Below are 22,721 nucleotides of genomic sequence, written 5' to 3'. Positions count from 1 at the left end.
AGCCTTTCAGATCATGGGATGCATATGAAACCTGACAGCCCAACACCACACCTCTTTCAACATACAGATCAGTGGATCCCAACCAGGGGTACTTAAGACTCATGAGACCATAGGCTTACTGGTAAAATACACAAGAGGGGTACTCTCGGCAGAGCAAACTTCAGTAGGTGGTACAGTAACCGAAAAATGTTGAGAACCACTGACAGACCATACAGTGCTTTAAAACCAATCAGCAGACACTTTCAGCACTGTTCAAACTAAGAATCAGTATTGTTTTAGGGTTTAGAAATAAAGGGCAAAAGCATCTAATAGGATCCCACAAGATAATTTGTGGGATCCTAAGTAAATTCTTTGAAGAATACCATATGCATAATTCACATGCAGTGTGGATGAGGAAGCTATTCATATCAGGCTTGCTCAAGTCGTTTTATTTTCAACCGACCTCAAGCATCTGACTTGGACAGTGTCGCCATCAAGTGGTATATTTTGGAAATATAGTATCTTCCCATGACAATAGCATTTTGCTCATATTTCATGAAAACATATTTCAACATCTATTCCTTATTAAAAAACAGAATATTCTGAATATAAACTACCAGTAACATTGGCCTCATCACACAGAGTATGGCTGAATTTATCAAACATTATCCCCTGTGTGAAAGTAATCTATCGAAAGAGCTCAACTTCCTACCAGAGTAGCTGATACAGAACCAATACCAGTGTAAGTTGAACAATGAGTCTGACTCGGATATGACCCCAACGTAAGCCTGTAGAAAAACAGCCGTACACAGGAGCCGTACAGTTAGAGTCATGTTTATTTACAGCAGAATCCTGACAAGGGGGAGAGGAACAGGGAGGGGGATTAAGAAGACAAAATATTTTAGATTCAGCTCATCAAGGTCCATGTTTCACTAAACAGTTCTTACTTTATTCAACTTCTTGTATACAGAATCCATTCAGCTGTAATGTCAATGCACCAAAGAGCTAGAGCCCTCTGCTGCAAGGGAGGAGAGGAAAGAAAGGTAGAAAATGGAACTAAACCTACAGCACTAAGAAAAAAATAAAAATACAAAGGGGATAAAAAGAAAGATCTTCCATAAAAAATGAAAACATCAAATTTTTCTTCAATTATTTATCACCATGATCGGCATTGTTTTTTTATTTTATTTTTTTTGCCAAGTCCATAAAGAGGCAGAGGGGAGTTCATTTTTTTGTAGTTACATTAAGTCCATGATGTTTAGGCCGTCTGACATTGGTCTGTCCCACAGCCAGATAATGTCCAGGTAATGATCAGCCAGCGTGAAGTCAGGGCTAAACGAGTCTCAAATCTGCCAGCTAGCCTGTTGGGTCAGAACTGTTCAGTCCTCCAGACACCTGGCCTTTGTCCATGTAACTTTCCTCTGTGCAGCCTTGCTGGCAAAGCTCAGAGCCTTGGTTTTGGCCAGCATAGAGTTTGCGCTGTTGATGCAGTCTGAGGAATGACACACTGTACACGTGACATGCAAGGCCAGAGAACCAACATAAAAATACAAAATAAACAGGTAAAGAAAACCCAAGACAAACTGCATGTTCCATTCAAGTCTCCCTCTGATTCTCTCGCTCTCACACATACATACTTTAATTCCAATATCGTTGAAGCTATGATCTAACTGACAAGCACCTCAAACCGTGGGAGGGATACTAAACCTTTGACAGTAAAAACTAGCTATGGGTTAGATTGAACCTCTCAGGGTCCATTGATTACAATCCTTTATTAATCTGAATCCCTCAGGGGCGTAGAGATTCTCTCTCAAGGGCCATTAGACAGGTAATGCTATATGATCGCACACACACACACACACACACCTCCAGGTACAGCCATGACATGTCAAGGGTTATCTAGGGGTTTCCCATGGTCCATTCATTTACTCGTAAGAAGAAATGTGTACACAAGGAAACCTCCCCCTAGTGTGACTATCCTTCCAGAACAAAGCTGTGATCCAAGTCAGAGATTTGTCACTCCACAAGCCAAGTCATTGTCGATGTCTTTATACCTGTGCTGGATCTAAAACATTATTCAATTTTTCATAATGTAATAACACAATCTCTCATTCTATGCTCTCTCACTCACACACCCAAACAACATGACACCCAAATGTGTGTGTACACATATTTACAAAGAGAGATGCATCCCCATCAATAGTAGGGACACATTCACAATTTATAATGCATCATTTCTGTATATGCCAAGAATAAAATCTTTTCTAAATAAAATACATGTTTCTGTGATGGGGCAGCAAATGATAGAAGGTGGGAGATTGTTAGAGGGGGAGGAAGGTTGAGGGTGTAGAGGAAAGAGAAGTGTTCAGGGGACAGGAGGGGGGAGATGGATGGCAGAGACAGAGGGAGGGAGACTGATGAACCATTCCTTCTCTTTCTCCCCCATCAGCTGCTGGTCCTGTGCACTGATGTCATTGTCCTGCGTAGTGGCAGCAGCAGCTCTGCCTACTCTCTGTGGTTCATACCAAATCATTCCAGAATAATAATTACAAGATTTGTAATGACGAAGACCCAGTCACGTCCCACAACCAGTAATCCATATAAGGGGAGACCTGGCCTTGGAGTCCGGCAGAGTCAGTCAGATACATAAATGGGAAGGGATGGAGGGGCGGTACGGCAGTAAGTCAGAGAGAGAGACCAAGAGCAAAAGGAGAGCGTGAGAGGCCTAGCAAAATGGAATGGGTCATGGGAAGGGAAAATAAGGAAAGGATAGAAAAGGAGGGAATATAGAGAGGGAAGGAAAGAGAAGGTCAGGAAGTGAGAGAGGAGGGAGACTAAGAATAAGAAAAAGGAAGCAAAGGGGAGTCGTCTGGCAATGAGGTCCACACACTGGTGTCCATATGAGAGGTCTGCTGCTCAGAGGATGGGTGGAAAGAATGAACGAGTGATGAGGACGAGGCCTCTCTTCAGTGCACACTCTCCCTCTTCTCTCATGGTCCTCCCCACGCTGGCTGTGTTCCCAGGGTGCATCATACCTCCAGGAAGCGGGAGCTGCTGGCCTTGGTGTGGAAAGGCTCTGACCACATGCGCCGCAGGTCTCCCTGTAGGACACACCAGGGTTAGATTTTTATTTAACTAGGCAGGTCAGTTAAGAACAAATTCTTATTACAATGGCGGCCAACCCCGGGCCAAACACGGACAACGCTGGAACAATTGTGCACCACCTTAAAGGACCCCCAATCATGGCCGGATGTGATGTAGCCTGAATTCGAACCAGGTACTGCAGTGACGCCTCTTGCACTGAGATGCAGTGTCTGAGACCACTGCACCACTCAGGAGCCCAAGTGATTCCCTTTAACTACCACACTATCGAATACAAATACCCACCAAGATGTGATATAGCCAAAATATTATATCATGGTATTAAAAAATAATAAGACGGTATTTTAGTTTTTGAATTATAAAAGGTCTACATTTGCCTTAAGAGTAGTGAGTGTTCCTAGGGTAGCAACACATACATTCTAAGTGACTTCAATGAGTCTTTTTCCATTCTGATTGTTTTATACTGTTCAATTCAACCAACACACATTTCAGCACTTTCATAATTTCTGCATTTCCTGCACTCAAATTGCAGTGGTGGAAAAAGTACCCAATTGTCATACTTGAGTAATAAAGATACGTTAATAGAAAATTACTCAAGTAAAAGTGAGTCACCCAGTAAAATACAACTTGAATAAAAGTCTAAAAGTATGTGGGTTTTAAATATACTTAAGTATCAAAAGTAAAAAGTATAAATCACTTCAAATTCCTTATATTAAGCAAACCAAACACTTGCTTGTTTTTTTATTTACGGATAGCCAGGGGCACACTCCAACAAACAGACATCATTTATCAACAAAGCATGTGTGTTTAGTGAGTCTTCCAGATCAGAGGCAGTTGATGACCAGGGATGTTATCTTGATAAGTGCGTGAATTGGACCATTTCTGTCCTGCTAAGCATTCAAAATGTAATGAATAAATTGTAGATGTTTGGAGTAAAAAGTACAGTATTTTCTTTAGGAATGTAGTGAAGTAAATAAAATAAGTAGTACTTTAAAGTATTTTTATTAAGTACTTTACACCACTGCTCAATTGAGATAATTTACACACTGCCACGTAGGGATGCAGGTTATGGGCAAATAATCTTGGGCTTCTTTTTGACAAAATGTTGCAATTGTGATTTGACTTGTGAATTAGAGCAAAACTGTTGGAATCATGGAAATATGACTATTCTAATTCTATAGTTAGAATATAATAGTGGGCACTTTGAAAACAGTGTTGTTTGAGATGAAAACAAATGAAAATGCCAGGGTGGAGTTATTCTGACAGGGTAGGAACTGAAGTGTTGATAAGTGTTTCCTAGTGGACCCTATAAGCTTTGGCTATATTGCAGGTTCTCTTAGCTACTTCATGTAGCTAACATGAATATGCAAAGCAAAAATCTCTTTGATTTAGAAGATACTGTTGCAAACATGCCGATTTAGGCCTACACCGTCACTGATATTATCATGCTGTATTAGCTAGCTACGTTTGCTCTTACTCAGTACATTTATTTGCTAGCTAGCTATTAACATTTAGCGTCTCACGAGATTTAGGGCAACTTGCTAAGACAAACTAGCTGTTTGCTGATGTAAGAAACAAACTAAGTGTCATTATAGAACGCTAGTGGATTTATATTAAGAAGCAAAGTGAAAACAGCATTGTCCTCATCAACATTGTTCCATGTGCTGCATTGACCATGCAGACTGAACGCAAGTGTCTTGTGGTTGAGGCACATCAAATGCGCTCCTTGAGTGACAGGGGACATGGCTAGGTCTGTGTGGAAAGTGGCACGGAGATAAAGAGTGGAGAGATGACTCAAGTAGGGAAGTAAAACTATCAAAATGTACATTACACCTGGCGTATCACATTTAACAAACCAAACATTCAAATATCGGTATAGAAGGTAAAGTAAAAACCCAAACCGGTCCCTGCATGAATACCGGTATGTCATAAAATACCGTATACTGCCCAGCCCTACCCACAGATATCACCCATCTTTGCCTACTCTCCCACCGGTAAAACACACCTGTGTTAGAGGCAATCCTCAACATCTACATCCATTACCTCTGGTCACTGGCCTGGTGTCTTATCTGCCTTGATCCAGGATTACTCCTCTAGGCCTCTACCACTTAAGCACGGCCTCCATTGCTTCATCTCAGTCACTAGGCAGGTTTCCATTGACCCAGGTTTATTCAACAAAAGCAAATGTCACAGCATTGCGACGTGTAATGGAAGCGGCAGCTATAGGAGACATGTTCTAAAGACGTCAACATTTTTATCCGTTGGACTGGGGCAGCTTTTTGTCAAACTTGCGGAAAATGAAGATGGAAACAGTGTTAAATGCCTACTGCTTGCTAAATCTATTTCAGCTATAATAATAATAATAATAATAATAATAATAATAATAATATTTCTTTGCAGGACAAAGATTGTTCTGACTTTCAAGAAAGCCTGAACTGCTTTGCCTTAACTTTCTGGTTGTCTGAATGCAAGTTTCCATCATCCAATTATTTAAAGATCTACAGGAGTGCAAGTTCACCATGGCGATACGTTGGTAGGCTACCTGAGACATGACAGACAGGTGGGAGTTCACCTAAATGGATAATGGAAACACTTCATTTTTATTAGACATTCTAGTTTTTTTTGTTGCAATTTTTTTTGTTTTTTGTTTGTGTGATGGCATTACATCCAGCTGTTTATCTACACAGCAGACAGTTAACTGGAAATGCACCGTAGCAGGCAACTGCATCCATTTTCTATGACAACTTTCTAAATGTCGAAAAAAAAAAAAAAACTCTTTACAAGTTAATGGAAACATAGCTTCTGACTGTCTGCATTCAGTCAAAACACATCTATACAAGCTTTGAGTCCTATAAAATGATTCCCCAGCAGTACTGCTATTTTGTCTGACCTCTTAACTTACATAAATGACTGAAGCCATCCCATTATCCCCCACCGCTCCCCCCTTTTCCAGAAACCACCCCATATGTACCTTCAGGTAGGCCATGGTGAGCAGAGGCAGCAAGGTGAAGGGTACCAGGTAGAGCAGGGCAGGCTGAGCCGCGCGGTGGATTCTGGAGGCCACAGTGGCAGTCAGCAGGCCTGGAAGAATTGGCGACAGGTCTGAAATACTCACACTATGGAGTTTAAGGTAGACTAAGCAATATGACATCATTGTGTACAGAGAGGCTTCCCTGTACTGCATACACAATACAACTAAATTCAAATCAGCCAAGAATGACACTATTGTTGTTTAATTCTCTAAGCATGAAGTCGCCTCCCTTTATATGTTGTCATATGGCTGACTATTGCCACTAGTCTAGTTAACCAGACAATAGCACGCTCTACTGACTGGGTTCAACAAGTCGTTTTCTGTTACGTCAGGGCTGCCCAACTCTGTTCCTGCATAGCTACCGTCCTGTTTGTTCCAACCCTAATCTAGCACACCTGATTCTAATAATTAAAGGTAGACTTTGGGCACAAAAAAAAAGTCTAACTCTGCCCCTTTCTCAATTTTCAAACAGAAATGGGTTGTGCCTTCGGTGATTCATCGTTGTGTTACTCTGGTCTTGCGCGCTGTGACCGACGTAGTTAGTTTGCTAGCTAAGCTAGCCAGTAACTCCTCCAGTATGTCATGACGTCATTTCACAGGATTTGTTTTTGGACAGAAGCTGTAGAGATCAGTAACAAATGGCACTTCTGTAGCCAAATCTCTTATTCATCTTTGTTTTTCAATATTAAAATGACCTGGTATGATGGTAAAATGATCAGTTATACAGTTTTAAAGATGTTATTTCTGCGCCCAAAGTCAACCTTTAACTTGGTTAATAGGCTGAATCCAGGTTAGTTACCTACTGGAGGGTAAGCTCTCCAGGGACAGATTTGGGCAGCCTCGTGCTACACGATGGTCCCCCCCGCATCCATCTCTCACCCTGTCCTTACCCACAAAGTATCCTATGAGAGTGCAGTGGAAGTAGGAGACGCGCCCCATGCGTCCGGGCGTGCCTGGTCCCCCCGCCTCCCCGCTGGCCTGCTTCTTGTAGTTGTCGTAGCGCAGCACGAAGCACAGCAGCAGCCCCGGCATCACTATGTCCCCGATCCCGAGCATGGAGAAGTGACTGCCTGTGGAACTGGAGGGAGAGAGGGTTGAGATATAGGGAGAAGAGGGAGGGAAAACAGACAACCAAAACACGGTGAAGGGCAGGATGCAAAGAGGGTAATAAGGAGACAGCAGGAGGGGACAAAGCAGGACAGCGTGGGAGGAAATACAAGTGTGAGTTTCAGAGCTCATAAGAACAGCTGTAGTGAATGCAGCTGGAGGTTTAAACATAGATCCACTCCCCACGGCGAGGCTGTGGTACCTGGGGAAGACCAGTTTGCCCGGCAGGGACAATCGGGGTACGTCGCGGCCCATCCCAGGGCCCAGGTGGAGCTTCCTGGACAGCACGTCTAAGGGGTTGTCAGCCGGCTGGGTGGCCACCTTCACCATCACGTTGCTGTTGAAGATGTAGGCCGAGAAGAACACCTGCAGGGTAGACAGAGGAGTCATCTCCGGTGGCTCAAGCAATCCTTGGAAAATAGCCATGTTTGTAGTTCTGTCTTTGACATGTAGTCTAACCACGATAAAGGGGATAGATGGCATTGTAGGCTCCACCATGGTGTACAGCGGAAAAACAGCTACTGTCCTGTTAGCGTGGAAATATCCGTCTATCTATCGTGTGCTGCTCTGTCCACCTCAAGAAACCTGAAAGAGCGGCACTTGCTGTACCTTAGGTCTTCACACGTTTAGTAAGCTGCTTTGACAGTGGCCGAATCTCAAACCGAACATTTGTCCCCCAAGCCCTTTATTGGATTGGCCCTTGTGTTCGATAGTGATCGCTCAAGTCTGCAGGTTTAGGGGCAAAATTAGAATTGAGACGATACGCACTCAATGTCACGACTGCCATAATTTGAAATCCAGTTGCAAGCATAGTCTCCTGCGACTCGTCTTGTAGCATGACTCAATATGAAACATGGGCAGACACGCTTACTCTGATAGATGGTGAGAGTTGTAAAAACTTTGCAGCTACTCATGACCAAAATATGTGCAAATATATTGGTTGCAAGTGACTTCATGAGCCAACTTAGCTGGTTGTAGCCTGTCTGATGTTAGCTAGCTTCACTAACTAACAGGGTTGGAATGGAATTCAAGCAAATGTTAGGCAAGGATTTTAAGCACCACTGCACAAGTGAACAGCGTGTAGTTCGGATGGGACTTATTTATGATAGTTGGACAGCTTGCTGATGAAGTTCCTGACCTATACTTAGCATTCCATACTTAATTTACCAAAGCACCAATCGCTATACTGTAATTGAGTTAGCTGAACCCCGTGGGCGCGATACTGCACTGACTCGGAGAAGAACAGACAGTTGCTGCTTCATTAAAACTTGTTTGTTGTGATAAAATAATGTTCCTTAGTGTTGCACTAGCTGGTCAGCTTTGACATGGACTGACTGGCCCAGGCTTAGCAAGAGAATGGACAGGTTTTCGTGCACATTATCAAATGTCATAAATACTGTGTCTTCATGCACTGAACTCCTTAGCTAGATTTAAAATTGTGTGACTAAGACATTGGCAAAAACGTCAAAAATAATAATGTTATTAGGTAACGTGCTGAGATTCATGGGAAGGAATTGCTGCTGAGGGCACTGAGTCAGCAGAGGATGCCACTCGATAAAGAGGTTTCCGAAGGGTTCAGTGGAGGTCTCAATGGCTCGACAAACTAGAGTTTGAGATGGACTCGATTGATTCGTGAACGCACACGTTGAGTGATCGAGTGCTCAAAGTATTAAGTTTGAGATTCAGCCATGGTCTACAGCTGGGGTCCTTTGTGTTTGGTGTCTGATGACTCATGGCCCTGCCTGTGTTTTAGTGGTTGTTTTTGGGTCAGCTGGGTGGAGGGAGAGATGGGAGCAGCCATCTTACCCAGAACACGTCATAGATAAGCAGCCCTGATAGCAGCAGACAAGACACCTTCAGACTGGGTAGCCGTACAAAGGCTATCATGGCCACACACAGCCCCATGGCCAGAGCTGAGGAGAGAGAGAGAATATCAGACATATAAACGCACAGCGCTGAGAGACGGAGGAGACAGCGCTGAGAGACGGAGAAGAGAGACAGCGCTGAGAGAAGGAGGAGAGAGACAGCGCTGAGAGAAGGAGGAGAGAGACAGCGCTGAGAGAAGGAGGAGAGAGACAGCGCTGAGAGAAGGAGGAGAGAGACAGCGCTGAGAGAAGGAGGAGAGAGACAGCGCTGAGAGAAGGAGGAGAGAGACAGCTCTGAGAGAAGGAGGAGAGAGACAGCTCTGAGAGAAGGAGGAGAGAGACAGCTCTGAGAGACGGAGGAGAGAGACAGCGCTGAGAGAAGGAGGAGACAGCGCTGAGAGACAGCGCTGAGAGACAGCGCTGAGAGAAGGAGGAGAGAGACAGCGCTGAGAGAAGGAGGAGAGAGACAGCGCTGAGAGAAGGAGGAGAGAGACAGCGCTGAGAGAAGGAGGAGAGAGACAGCGCTGAGAGAAGGAGGAGAGAGACAGCTCTGAGAGAAGGAGGAGAGAGACAGCTCTGAGAGAAGGAGGAGAGAGACAGCTCTGAGAGAAGGAGGAGAGAGACAGCTCTGAGAGACGGAGGAGAGAGACAGCGCTGAGAGACGGAGGAGAGAGACAGCGCTGAGAGAAGGAGGAGACAGCGCTGAGAGACAGAGGAGAGAGACAGCGCTGAGAGACAGAGGAGAGAGACAGCGCTGAGAGAGAGGAGAGAGACAGCGCTGAGAGAAGGAGGAGAGAGACAGCGCTGAGAGAAGGAGGAGAGAGACAGGAATACCAGACGAACACACAGCTCAAAAAAACTTGGAATGGAGCTCAGAGAGACATGAGATTAGAGAGAAACTAAAGGCAAACCTTACAATGGCAAGACAACGCCCCCCCCCCCCCCCCCCCCAACACAAGGCAGTCATGACACACTGACATACCGTCCATGAGCAGCCAGTGTCCAGTGAGCACCCAGATCAGCACCAGCATGACAGAGAGGGAGAAGGAGAGGAGCTCAGCCAGAGTGAAGCGCCCACAGCAACCAAACGAGATCCTACAGGGGGGCAGAGAGAGAGAAATGGTTTATACACACTGGACAAAACACAATCACTTCTCACTGGAGAATACATCACCTCGTCGATATGTACGGGGTCAAAATATGCTCAACACACCCACACACAGGGGTTCAGGTTGAACAATTCAGATTAAGCTGAAAAATCTAAGGCCAGATGCTTCACATTGTCAAACATAAAAAGGGGAATTAAAGACTTGTCACATTATTGGTTGTAGGCCATGGCAGCCTCTCAGCTTCCTTACTTGTTTTGTGGTGAGCAGGGCCTGGTCAAGTACTGGCACATTGGCAACAGGAGGAACGCAAACGCAATTGTCGCAAGAACTGAAGAGGAACAACAGAGGAAGATCGATAAGAGAACGAGAAAGAAATAGCAGCAAGACAGTTTGTTGTTTCGTTCCATTGGTTTCAGTCAGTTTATCAGAGTCAATCATTGTCATCATAATAATTAGTTGGGTGGTAGGTATCCAGATTAGGGTACAGAGACTGTATGACAAAGGGGTACAGTATTACTGAATGTGGACACTAGGGGCACTACTTAATAAAAACATTTGAATGTCTCCGATTTAACCAAGAAGTTTGATCTTGACATCTAGCCATTTAGCTAGCAAGTAAGCAAACCAAATGCATAGCTGGAGCCCTGAGCTGGCTATAATTTGACACATCTTAGACTTAACTTATAGTTTATAAGCAGTGGCATAGCACGCAGCCCCCCTGAAAACAATATTGAATTTGGTATTTCGAAATATACCATTTATACCGTATACCGGGGTATTGCCCAAGCCTAATAAGAATTATGCTGAGAAAATGTTTCTGTTAAATCAATGCACCATATGACACCATCAATATAACACCATGCTCTAAGGAAATAAATACATGTCAGCTTGCCTTCAGACAAAAGATGGGCAAGAAACTGCTCTGTGACATTAAGGCGCGTGTCTGTGTGGCGCGTGACGGGTCAGGTACCTGCGGTGCAAATGGTGAAGACCACCTGGACAGAGTCGAAGAAGAAGAACATGACGAGCAGAGACACGGAGGCTCCTATGGGCAGGAACAGAGCCTGTGTGGAGTCTATGGTCTGAATACCTACAACACACAACACATGCACAAGTGAGAATGCTCAAACACACAGGGATTGAGAAAGACAAATCACACAGGCAGAGACAGGCATTTCTGCATGTGCTGTGTCTACAGCCTGTGTAACAGCAAACCAACCAACCACAAAATATATGGAATCCACGGTATGACGACTTCCAACTTATAAAAAAAAAAAACACACACGCTCTGTATGTCTTATGTCTCACCAAATATGTGAGACTCACTGTTGTTTGTGTTGCCATTGTTGAAGGTCCCATTCGGGACAGGGTTACCATCCTTATCTTTTTCCTGGTTCTCACAGTCCATGTTTAATGATCTGCACGGGGAGAGATGGAGGGAAAGGTTGACTATCTGAAATAAGATCAAGCTTCTCTCACATTGCTATTGTCAAAGACTTGTTTTACAATGACTGGATAGCTCATAGGCGCTCAATGTAATGGAAGTAACATGATAAAGATGAGACCCACAGTGACCAGTGTTGGCCTATCTGATGGAAGAGGGTTGGACAGGGTAGACTGACCTGAAGCTGCCATAGACTATGAGGAGGATGGAGATGAGGAAGGTGGACACCTGGCTGGAGTCGACCAGGGAGTATGCCCTATAGACAGAGAGAGAGAGAGAGAGAGAGAGAGAGAGGAAGATTTTAGATTCCATTTCCTCCACAGAAAAGGTCTAAGTCTGACCCGAAGGGCTGTTTTTATGCACTTCGCAACACGGTGTGCCTGGATACAACCCTTAGCATTGGTATTTTGGCAATATACCACAAACATCCAAGGTGCCTTATTGCTATTATAAAAATGGGTTAGCAACTTAGAGCAGTAAAAAGGAAAATGTCTTAAGGTCTGATATACCACAGCATTCAGGGCTCAACCCACTCAGTATATAATAGAGTAACCCATACTATAGCTTCATATGTCAACAAAGCTTGACCTTGGTCAGTTGTGTCATAAGACTATAATGAACATATTATTGAAGAGTATATTCTCATTTGGAACCCTGGTATTCATAATCCCTTTGGTCAAACCTTAAAATAAGTCCCTTGACACCAAATCAATACATTCCCTTTGCTTCAGCAAGGAGAAAGGAACCTAAAAAAGAAAAAGGAGCGCGACCTACTAGTCGCTATTTATACTCGTGTTCCTAACAGCTGTTTGTTTTTGGTTTGGAGGACTGAATGAAAGTCTTTGAAAATACACAATCAAAGAAGAACACCGCAGCCTAACCCTTACTGGCATTAATCTAATGTACGTGTGTGTTTGTCTTGTTCTAGCCACATTTATTTATGCAATTCTTTGTGCACCAAACAAGGTGAAAGTAAACGTACAGATGGGGTGGGATTACCAGGGACCTCACGCGATAGTACTACAATACATAGGTGCCAGTATGTTTTGCAATTTGATACTGTTTCACAACAGACCAGTAGTGTGCGTTTCATTGAATCTTAATAGGGACACTGGCTATTCAATTGGGAAGGCTGTAGAAATAGCACAGGAAACATGTCAGTGTTCCAGACCATTACAACAGCTGACTAACAGGAAGGATGGTGGACCATCTGTGGCACGAGAGCTGCAGCACAGAGACACTTTTATGGATTTAACATTCTAAACCCACTAATCTGCAGCTTTAACCTTATCTGCCAGACATGGCCGGCTGACAACTTCTGGTTTCCTAGAGATACTCCTCGGTAGTAGCAGCTTGAGCGTGCCTAAAAAGCGCATACACAAGCTAAAAAATGATCAAAAATACACAGGGTTACAAATCCGAGGAGTGCATAAATAAACAGAGAGAAAACAAACAGATAGCTGTTCAAATGGGATATAGACTGCCTACATTCATCTCAGCTTTGGGTACTGGGCCATGCTGATGGAAGGCTGAGAGAGAGAAATCATGACCGATCAGGTATCTGGCACAGTAAACCTTACCCTACATGTGCTACCAGCTGTAATCAAATCTGTTTGTTTACATTAAAAGGTGTGGATGTGCCCGGCGCCATGACCCCAGTGTTGTATGCCCATGGCAGGCTAATTATCACTGGTAAAGTTGTATATATCAACTAATAGGTGTCCCAGAGGGGGCGAGAGAGAGTCAGTGGAAGACTGATTGCTGTGCAACTTGGAATTTGTATTTAGGAACATCAATGCACCTAGAAAAACTAAAGAAGTCCATCTTTAATATCTCAAATATTTTTAATTGTGCTCCTTAACTGCATTTGTGCGCCTACATTTTTCAACCTAGGCACACACACGGTCCTTGTAAAAATAAATTTGGCGTAGAGCACTGACAGGTTCATCTCTGGGGGGGGGTAAATAAGAGCATAATGGTTGCACTGTGCAACCCTGCCTTCATCAGAGGTGCAGGTTTGACCCCTGACCCGTCTCATGTCCCACTGTAGCCAGCCCCGAGTGAGAAATGTATTCTGGGGTTAAGAGGACACAGCCCCAAAATAAATAGTATTCATTCTTCATAACTATGCATCCCATGGAGTGCAGTCATATGGCAGGCAAACTCTTTAAATTACACCCCTGGATAAGTGTTAGGAAACGCATGATGAAACGGCATAAATCATACATACTTATGAGCTGTGAAGCATAAACTCGCAAGATAACACACCAATCACTACCATAGCAAATCACAGGGCAAACTAAAAGCTAATGGATTACCCTGTTGACAAACGAACATTCTCTCAAACACGCTGGAGATAAATGTTCCTTCGCCCGTCAATGGGCCTGACAGACCTCTCCTTTACAAACCAGGAGATGCAAAATCCAATTCTTTCATAAAATATTCAGATGCAGAGGGGATCTACATCACCACACACTAGAGATGACCTCATTTAGTTGACTGGACAATTGTTTGGTCGATAGGCAGTTGGTCGACCAAGATTTTGTCAAGCAGTCAAAATCTATACTTTAAAAAATATATATATAAATAAAATGGCACACGAGACACCCGTCTGAATCAGCTCCTGTTTGAGTGGACTAATCCATTGGAGGCCGCAGGGATTGCACACCAGTAGTAGGCCTACATTTACAGTTCATTTCTAGAATATCTAATCTACCATGTTTGTTGGGTTACGGTAATTATGTTACTGCATTCAAAATATAATTACAGTCTTACCGTTCTCATGGTAGGGGTGGACATGACATTTGCAGAGTGCACAACCAATGTTACACTTGTGAGAAACAGGTTTTGGTTTATTTCATTCCATTTATGAGTGGTCATGCTCGGAGCCGGTGGAAACAATTTTTTAATTTTTTAGATAGACCTACCTGATTCCTTGCGCCAATAGCTAGTTTCCCGTGCCAGTGAGCTCCTGGGGGCCTAGAATATTTTAAACAATGTTGTAAAGTTTGCTAGCACTAGCTTCAGATGGGACCAAGTTGATACAATGTTTCAAGTTCCTTAAAGACAGGCCATGCTTAGCCAATTTGATTTTCAGGATATATATAGATATATATTTTTTTTTCTCTTCAAAATCTGGATATTGTCTACCTGCAGGCTACACAGTTTTTATTCATTAGCTTTATGTAGGCTATTTTTTACATATTGGCAATAGGAGTTACTACAGGGACCCATGCCAAATCTTCTCAGTCTCCTGAGGGGGAAAGGTGTTGTTGTGCCCTCTTAAATGACTGTCTTGGTGCACTTGAACCATGATAGTTTGTTGGTGATGTGGACACCAAGGAACTTGAAGCTCTCAACCTGCTCCACTACAGCCTGTCAATGTTAATGGGGGCCTGTTCGGCCCTCCTTTTCCTGTAGTCCACGATCAGCACCTTTGTCTTGCTCACATTGCGGGAGAGGTTGTTGTCCTGGTACCACACAGCCAGGTCTCGGACCTCCTCCCTATAGGCTGTCTCGTCGTTGATCAGGCCACTGTTGTGTCGTCAGCAAACTTGATGATGGTGTTGGAGTCGTGCTTGGCCACGCAGTCATGGGTGAACAGGGAGTACAGGAGGGGACTAAGCGTGCACCCCTGAAGGGCCCCGGTGTTGAGGATCAGTGTGGCATGCGTTGTTTCCTAACCTCACCACCTGGGGGCGGCCCACCAGGAAGTCCAGGATCCAGTTGTAGAGACGTGTTTAGTCCCAGGGTCCTTAGCATAGTGATGAGCTTTGAGGGCACGATGGTGTTGAACGCTGAGCTGTAGTCAATGAACAGCATTCTCACGTATGTGTTCCTTTTGTCCAGGTGGGAAAGGGCAGTGTGGAGTCCAATTGAGATTGCAGCATCTGTGGATCTGTTCTGGCGATATGCGAATTGGAGTGGGTCTAGGGTTTCCGGGATGATGGTGTTGATGTGAGAAAAATGTATACAGTACCAGTCAAAAGTAGGGACACATCATTCTCATGCAAGGGGTTTCCTTTATTTTTACAATAGAGCTGTTCTTGCCAAAATATAGACCCGGTCTAACCAAATAGCCCTATCTTCTGTATACCACCCCAACCTTGTTACAACTGATTGGCTCAAAAGCATTAAGGAAAGAAATTCAACAAAATTAACTTTCAACAAGGAACACTTAATTGTTGCATTCCAGGTGACTACCTCGAAGCTGGTTGAGAGAATGTCAAGCGTGTGCAAAACTATCAAGGCAAAGGTTGACTACTTTGAAGAATCTAAAATATTTGTTTTACACTTTTTGGTTAACACAATTCCATAGTTTATGTCTTTGTTGTTCTACAATGTATAAAATAGTTACAATAAAGAAAAAGCCTTGAATGAGTAAGTGCCCAAACTTTTGACTGATACTGCATATACAGTTGAAGTCGGGGGTTTACATACACCTTAGCCAAAAATACATTTAGACTCAGTTTCACAATTCCTGACATTTAATCCTAGTAAACATTCCCTGGTCTTGGGTCAGTTAGGATCACCACTTTATTTTAAGAATGTGAAATGTCAGTATAATAGTAGAGATAATTATTTATTTCATCTTTAATTTCTTTCATCACATTCCCAGTGGGTCAGAAGTTTACATTCACGCAATTAGTATTTGCCTTTAAATTGTTTAACTTAGGTCAAACGTTTCAGGTAGCCTTCCACACGCTTCCCACACTAAGTTGCGTGAATTTTGGCCCATTCCTCCTGGCAGAGCTGGTGTAACCGAGTCAGATTTGTAGGCCTCCTTGCTCGCACACGCTTGGACATGGTTGTCCTTAAGCCATAACTTAGGAAATATGCTTAGGGTCATTGTCCATTTGGAAGACCAATTTGCGACCAGGCTTTAACTTCAGGACTGATGTCTTGAGATGTTGCTTCAATATATCCACATTTTCCTACCTCATGATGCCATCTATTTTGTGAAGTGCACCAGTCCCTCCTGCAGCAAAGCACCTCCACATGATGCTGCCACCCCCGTGCTTCACGGTTGGGATGGTCCTTGGCTTGCAAGCCTCCCCCTTTTCCTCCAAACATAATGATGGTCATTATGGCCAAACAGTTCTATTTGTGTTTCATCAGACCAGAGGACATTTCTCCAAAAAGTACCATCTTTGTCCCCTTGTGCAGTTGCAAACTGTAGTCTGGCTTTTTTTTATGGTGGTTTTGGAGCAGTGGCTTCTTCCTTGCTGAGCGGCTTTTCAGGTTGTCGATATAGGACTCGTTTACCTGTGAATTTCGATACTTTTGTACCGATTTCCTCCAACATCTTCACAAGGTCCTTTGCTGTTGTTCTGGGATTGATTTGCACTTCTCAAAGTACGCTCATCTCTAGGAGACAGAACACGTCTCCTTCTTGAGCGGTATGACGGCTGCGTGGTCCCATGGTGTTCATACTTGCATACTTGTTTGTACAGATGAACGTGGTACCTTCAGGCATTTGGAAATTGCTCCCAAGGATGAACCAGACTTGTGGAGGTCTACATTTGTTTTCTGAAGTCTTGGCTGATTTCTTTTGATTTTCCCATGATGTCAAGCAAAGAGGCACTGAGTTCAAAGGTAGGCCTTGAAATACATCCACAGGTACACCCCCAATTGACTCAAATGTCAATTAGCCTATCAGAAGCTTCTAAATTTTCCAAGCTGTTTAAAGGCAGTCAACTATGTAAACTTCTGACCCACTGGAATTGTGATACAGTGAATAAGTGAAATAATCTGTCTAAACAACAGTTGGAAAAATTACTTGTGTCATGCACAAAGTAGATGTCCTAACCGACTTGCCAAAACTATAGTTTGTTAACAAGAAATGTGTGGAGATGTTGAAAAACAAGTTTTAAATGACTCCGACCTAAGTGCATGTAAACTTCCGACTCCAACTGTAAATGGGAAAAATAGACGTTTTAAAATTGACCAATCGATTGGTCGAAAGAACCGACGACTCTCGGTCTACTAAGATTTTTTGGGGTCGGGGAGAGCACTACTACTCACCACCTTCAAAGCGAAATACATACGGATAGAAATTAAGACGTCTTAGCTGCATAACTACTCAAACGTCTACTTGCCGTTGGTCTAAGCAAGACTTCACGGAGGCTGCTAACATTGTGTTTTGCGGAAGTAGCCAAACGCCACAACCCTCATTCAGCGCCGTGCAATCAATGAAAGGCAATAGCGAAAAAGTGCCGGTTGCATTACAATGTTCAGTCTAATCCTACTGCAGAGGTCTTATGTCTTTAGATACAGCTAGCCTACTTAACATCCAGGAGATATGGCAAGACATTTGGCTGTGCAAGTATTCAATTATGTATGTTAATGTACATAAAATGGTTTTAATTGAAAAAAATAAAACATACATGAGTGTGTATACTTTCATAAGGCATTCGCTGTAGTCCTTCCTATAAGCTTAAAGTCAGTCATTTTAGAGAATCCTGTTAGTCTTTACTAATGTAAGGGAATACCCCCCTGATTTGGACAAAAACAAATGGCGGTATATTGGCATTGGACAAACCATATACACGATGGTCAATACCACCCAATTTGGCGTTGATTCATGCAAAGTATATTGCAAATGCCATATGGCAATTGCCAATTGTAACACTTCAAAATTCCAATAGGGGGCGTGTGCGTTCCACCGGGGCATTTCATATTGCAAATGGCACCCAAGTCAACATCCAAAAGCCAAATTTTGAAAAATGACATTTTTTAAAAAAAACTTAAAAACCCTTAAAAAAGTGCTTTCTGGACCTTTTTTCGAAATTCTTTCGAGTTTTTTGTCAATTACACATGGGTAAGTACTGTATGAGTATACTTTTGTCATCATATATATATATTTTTTAAGTACATGCGCATAAGGCATATGTTTTGTCCATTTGCAATATGATTTCATAGGAAGTCAAAAGTCAAAAGTCAAAAATGTCAAAATTTGGTAAAAAACTTCACACATCCTTAAAAAAGTGCTTTCTGGACCTTTTTTCAAAATTCTTTCGATTTTTGTGTCAATTACACATGTATAAGAACTTTATCAACATACTTTAGTCATACTTTATTATCATATATATATATATTTTTTTACTTGTGCATAAGGCATATGTTTTCTCCATTTGGAATATGATTTCATAGGAAGTCAAAAGTCAAAAGTCAAAAATGTCAAAATTTGGTAAAAAACTTCATACATCCTTAAAAAAGTGCTTTCTTGACCTTTTTTCAAAATTCTTTCGATTTTTGTGTCAATAACACATGTATAAGAACTTTATCAACATACTTTAGTCATGCTTTATTATCATATTTTTTTTACTTGTGCATAAGGCATATGTTTTCTCCATTTGCAATATGATGTCATAGGAAGTCAAAAGTCTAAGTCAAAAGTAAATATTTTCCTCCGTGCAACTGATGATCTAAAATGTGCAACAAAATTTTTTTGATTTTTTTTGTTTATGTTTCCTTACTTTTTCAAAGTCACTGTGCATTTGCAATATGTTTTAATGGGCAGATACCATCACGAATTTGTCATGCTCAAAATTCAAACTTTACTTTGCTCAAACTATACCTTGGTCAACTTGTATTACATATTTCTTTTTGTTTTACTTGTGCATAAGGCATATGTTTTCTCCATTTGCAATATGATGTCATAGGAAGTCAAAAGTCAAAGTCAAAAGTAAACATTTTCCTCCGTGCACCTGGTGATCTGAAATGTGCACCTGGTGACCTGAAATGTGCACCTGGTGATCTAAAATATGCAACTGGTAACCCAAAAAAAAAATTTTGGGATGTTTTTTTGTTTATGTTTCCTTACTTTTTCAAAGTCACTGTACATTTGCAATATGTTTTAATGGGCAGGTACCATCACGAATTTGTCATGCTCAAAATTCAAACTTTACTTTGCTCAAACTATACCTTGGTCAACTTGTATTACATATTTCTTTTTGTTTTACTTGTGCATAAGGCATATGTTTTCTCCATTTGCAATATGATGTCATAGGAAGTCAAAAGTCAAAGTCAAAAGTAAATATTTTCCTCCGTGCACCTGGTGATCTGAAATGTGCACCTGGTGACCTGAAATGTGCACCTGGTGATCTAAAATATGCAACTGGTAACCCAAAAAAAAAATTTTGGGATGTTTTTTTGTTTATGTTTCCTTACTTTTTCAAAGTCACTGTGCATTTGCAATATGTTTTAATGGGCAGGTACCATCACGAATTTGTCATGCTCAGAATTCAAGCTTGTGATCTAAAATATGCAGCTGGTTACCCAACATTTTTTGGGATGTTTTTTTGTTTATGTTTCCTTACTTTTTCAAAGTCTCTGTGCATTTGCAATATGTTTTAATGGGCAGGTACCATCACGAATTTGTTTATCGAATTTGTTTATGTTTCCTTACTTTTTCAAAGTCACTGTGCATTTGCAATATGTTTCAATGGGCAGGTACCATCACGAATTTGTCATGCTCAAAAAATTTTAGATGTATTTTTTTTTGTTTCTTACTTTTTCAAAGTCACTGTGCATTTGGAATATGTTTTAATGGGCAGGTACCATCACGAATTTGTTTATCGAATTTGTTTATGTTTCCTTACTTTTTCAAAGTCACTGTGCATTTGCAATATGTTTCAATGGGCAGGTACCATCACGAATTTGTCATGCTCAAAAAATTTTAGATGTATTTTTTTTTGTTTCTTACTTTTTCAAAGTCACTGTGCATTTGGAATATGTTTTAATGGGCAGGTACCATCACGAATTTGTTTATCGAATTTGTTTATGTTTCCTTACTTTTTCAAAGTCACTGTGCATTTGCAATATGTTTCAATGGGCAGGTACCATCACGAATTTGTCATGCTCAAAATTTTTTAGATGTATTTTTTTTTGTTTCCTTACTTTTTCAAAGTCACTGTGCATTTGGAATATGTTTTAATGGGCAGGTACCATCACGAATTTGTTTATCGAATTTGTTTATGTTTCCTTACTTTTTCAAAGTCACTGTGCATTTGCAATATGTTTCAATGGGCAGGTACCATCACAAATTTGTTTATCGAATTTGTTTATGTTTCCTTACTTTTTCAAAGTCACTGTGCATTTGCAATATGTTTCAATGGGCAGGTACCATCACGAATTTGTCATGCTCAAAAAATTTTAGATGTATTTTTTTTTGTTTCTTACTTTTTCAAAGTCACTGTGCATTTGGAATATGTTTTAATGGGCAGGTACCATCACGAATTTGTTTATCGAATTTGTTTATGTTTCCTTACTTTTTCAAAGTCACTGTGCATTTGCAATATGTTTCAATGGGCAGGTACCATCACGAATTTGTTTATCGAATTTGTTTATGTTTCCTTACTTTTTCAAAGTCACTGTGCATTTGCAATATGTTTCAATGGGCAGGTACCATCACGAATTTGTCATGCTCAAAAAATTTTAGATGTATTTTTTTGTTTCTTACTTTTTCAAAGTCACTGTGCATTTGGAATATGTTTTAATGGGCAGGTACCATCACGAATTTGTTTATCGAATTTGTTTATGTTTCCTTACTTTTTCAAAGTCACTGTGCATTTGCAATATGTTTCAATGGGCAGGTACCATCACGAATTTGTCATGCTCAAAAAATTTTAGATGTATTTTTTTTTGTTTCTTACTTTTTCAAAGTCACTGTGCATTTGGAATATGTTTTAATGGGCAGGTACCATCACGAATTTGTTTATCGAATTTGTTTATGTTTCCTTACTTTTTCAAAGTCACTGTGCATTTGCAATATGTTTCAATGGGCAGGTACCATCACGAATTTGTCATGCTCAACATTTTTTAGATGTATTTTTTTTTGTTTCCTTACTTTTTCAAAGTCACTGTGCATTTGGAATATGTTTTAATGGGCAGGTACCATCACGAATTTGTTTATCGAATTTGTTTATGTTTCCTTACTTTTTCAAAGTCACTGTGCATTTGCAATATGTTTCAATGGGCAGGTACCATCACGAATTTGTTTATCGAATTTGTTTATGTTTCCTTACTTTTTCAAAGTCACTGTGCATTTGCAATATGTTTCAATGGGCAGGTACCATCACGAATTTGTCATGCTCAAAATTTTTTAGATGTATTTTTTTTTGTTTCCTTACTTTTTCAAAGTCACTGTGCATTTGGAATATGTTTTAATGGGCAGGTACCATCACGAATTTGTTTATCGAATTTGTTTATGTTTCCTTACTTTTTCAAAGTCACTGTGCATTTGCAATATGTTTCAATGGGCAGGTACCATCACGAATTTGTTTATCGAATTTGTTTATGTTTCCTTACTTTTTCAAAGTCACTGTGCATTTGCAATATGTTTCAATGGGCAGGTACCATCACGAATTTGTCATGCTCAAAATTTTTTAGATGTATTTTTTTTTGTTTCTTACTTTTTCAAAGTCACTGTGCATTTGGAATATGTTTTAATGGGCAGGTACAATCACGAATTTGTTTATCGAATTTGTTTATGTTTCCTTACTTTTTCAAAGTCACTGTGCATTTGCAATATGTTTCAATGGGCAGGTACCATCACGAATTTGTCATGCTCAAAACATTTTAGATGTATTTTTTTTTGTTTCTTACTTTTTCAAAGTCACTGTGCATTTGGAATATGTTTTAATGGGCAGGTACCATCACGAATTTGTTTATCGAATTTGTTTATGTTTCCTTACTTTTTCAAAGTCACTGTGCATTTGCAATATGTTTCAATGGGCAGGTACCATCACGAATTTGTCATGCTCAAAAAATTTTAGATGTATTTTTTTTTGTTTCTTACTTTTTCAAAGTCACTGTGCATTTGGAATATGTTTTAATGGGCAGGTACCATCACGAATTTGTTTATCGAATTTGTTTATGTTTCCTTACTTTTTCAAAGTCACTGTGCATTTGCAATATGTTTCAATGGGCAGGTACCATCACGAATTTGTCATGCTCAAAATTTTTTAGATGTATTTTTTTTTGTTTCCTTACTTTTTCAAAGTCACTGTGCATTTGGAATATGTTTTAATGGGCAGGTACCATCACGAATTTGTTTATCGAATTTGTTTATGTTTCCTTAC

The 22,721-nt window shown here is 41.2% G+C and overlaps 1 protein-coding gene across 6 annotated transcripts in view; it reads right to left on the bottom strand.

Moving 5' to 3' along the window:
• Positions 1–797: 797 nt before the first annotated feature.
• The window catches only part of sppl3 (signal peptide peptidase 3), a 38,414-nt gene continuing 16,490 nt past the window's right edge, over positions 798–22,721 (bottom strand). Inside the window, exons 2-11 of one of the 6 annotated variants that reach the window (XM_036977364.1) lie at positions 11,816–11,893; positions 11,520–11,611; positions 11,164–11,283; positions 10,443–10,521; positions 10,067–10,182; positions 9,026–9,132; positions 7,422–7,585; positions 7,003–7,190; positions 6,053–6,162; positions 798–3,080 (exon numbers count right to left, since the gene is read on the bottom strand). In XM_036977364.1, the coding sequence (XP_036833259.1) occupies positions 3,009–3,080; positions 6,053–6,162; positions 7,003–7,190; positions 7,422–7,585; positions 9,026–9,132; positions 10,067–10,182; positions 10,443–10,521; positions 11,164–11,283; positions 11,520–11,611; positions 11,816–11,893 (1,126 nt within the window). In that variant the 3' untranslated portion in view covers positions 798–3,008. Of the gene's footprint in view, positions 3,081–6,052; positions 6,163–7,002; positions 7,191–7,421; positions 7,586–9,025; positions 9,133–10,066; positions 10,183–10,442; positions 10,522–11,163; positions 11,284–11,501; positions 11,612–11,815; positions 11,894–22,721 lie in introns of all 6 variants that reach the window. The other 5 variants (XM_036977362.1, XM_036977363.1, XM_036977365.1 and 2 more) reach the window with 5 other exon arrangements.

The sequence above is a fragment of the Oncorhynchus mykiss genome, chromosome 5 (genome assembly GCF_013265735.2).
Source record: "Oncorhynchus mykiss isolate Arlee chromosome 5, USDA_OmykA_1.1, whole genome shotgun sequence".
Lineage (NCBI taxonomy): Eukaryota > Metazoa > Chordata > Actinopteri > Salmoniformes > Salmonidae > Oncorhynchus > Oncorhynchus mykiss.
Note: the sequence above shows the minus strand (reverse complement) of the source record. Positions and strands in the feature narration are given on the sequence as shown.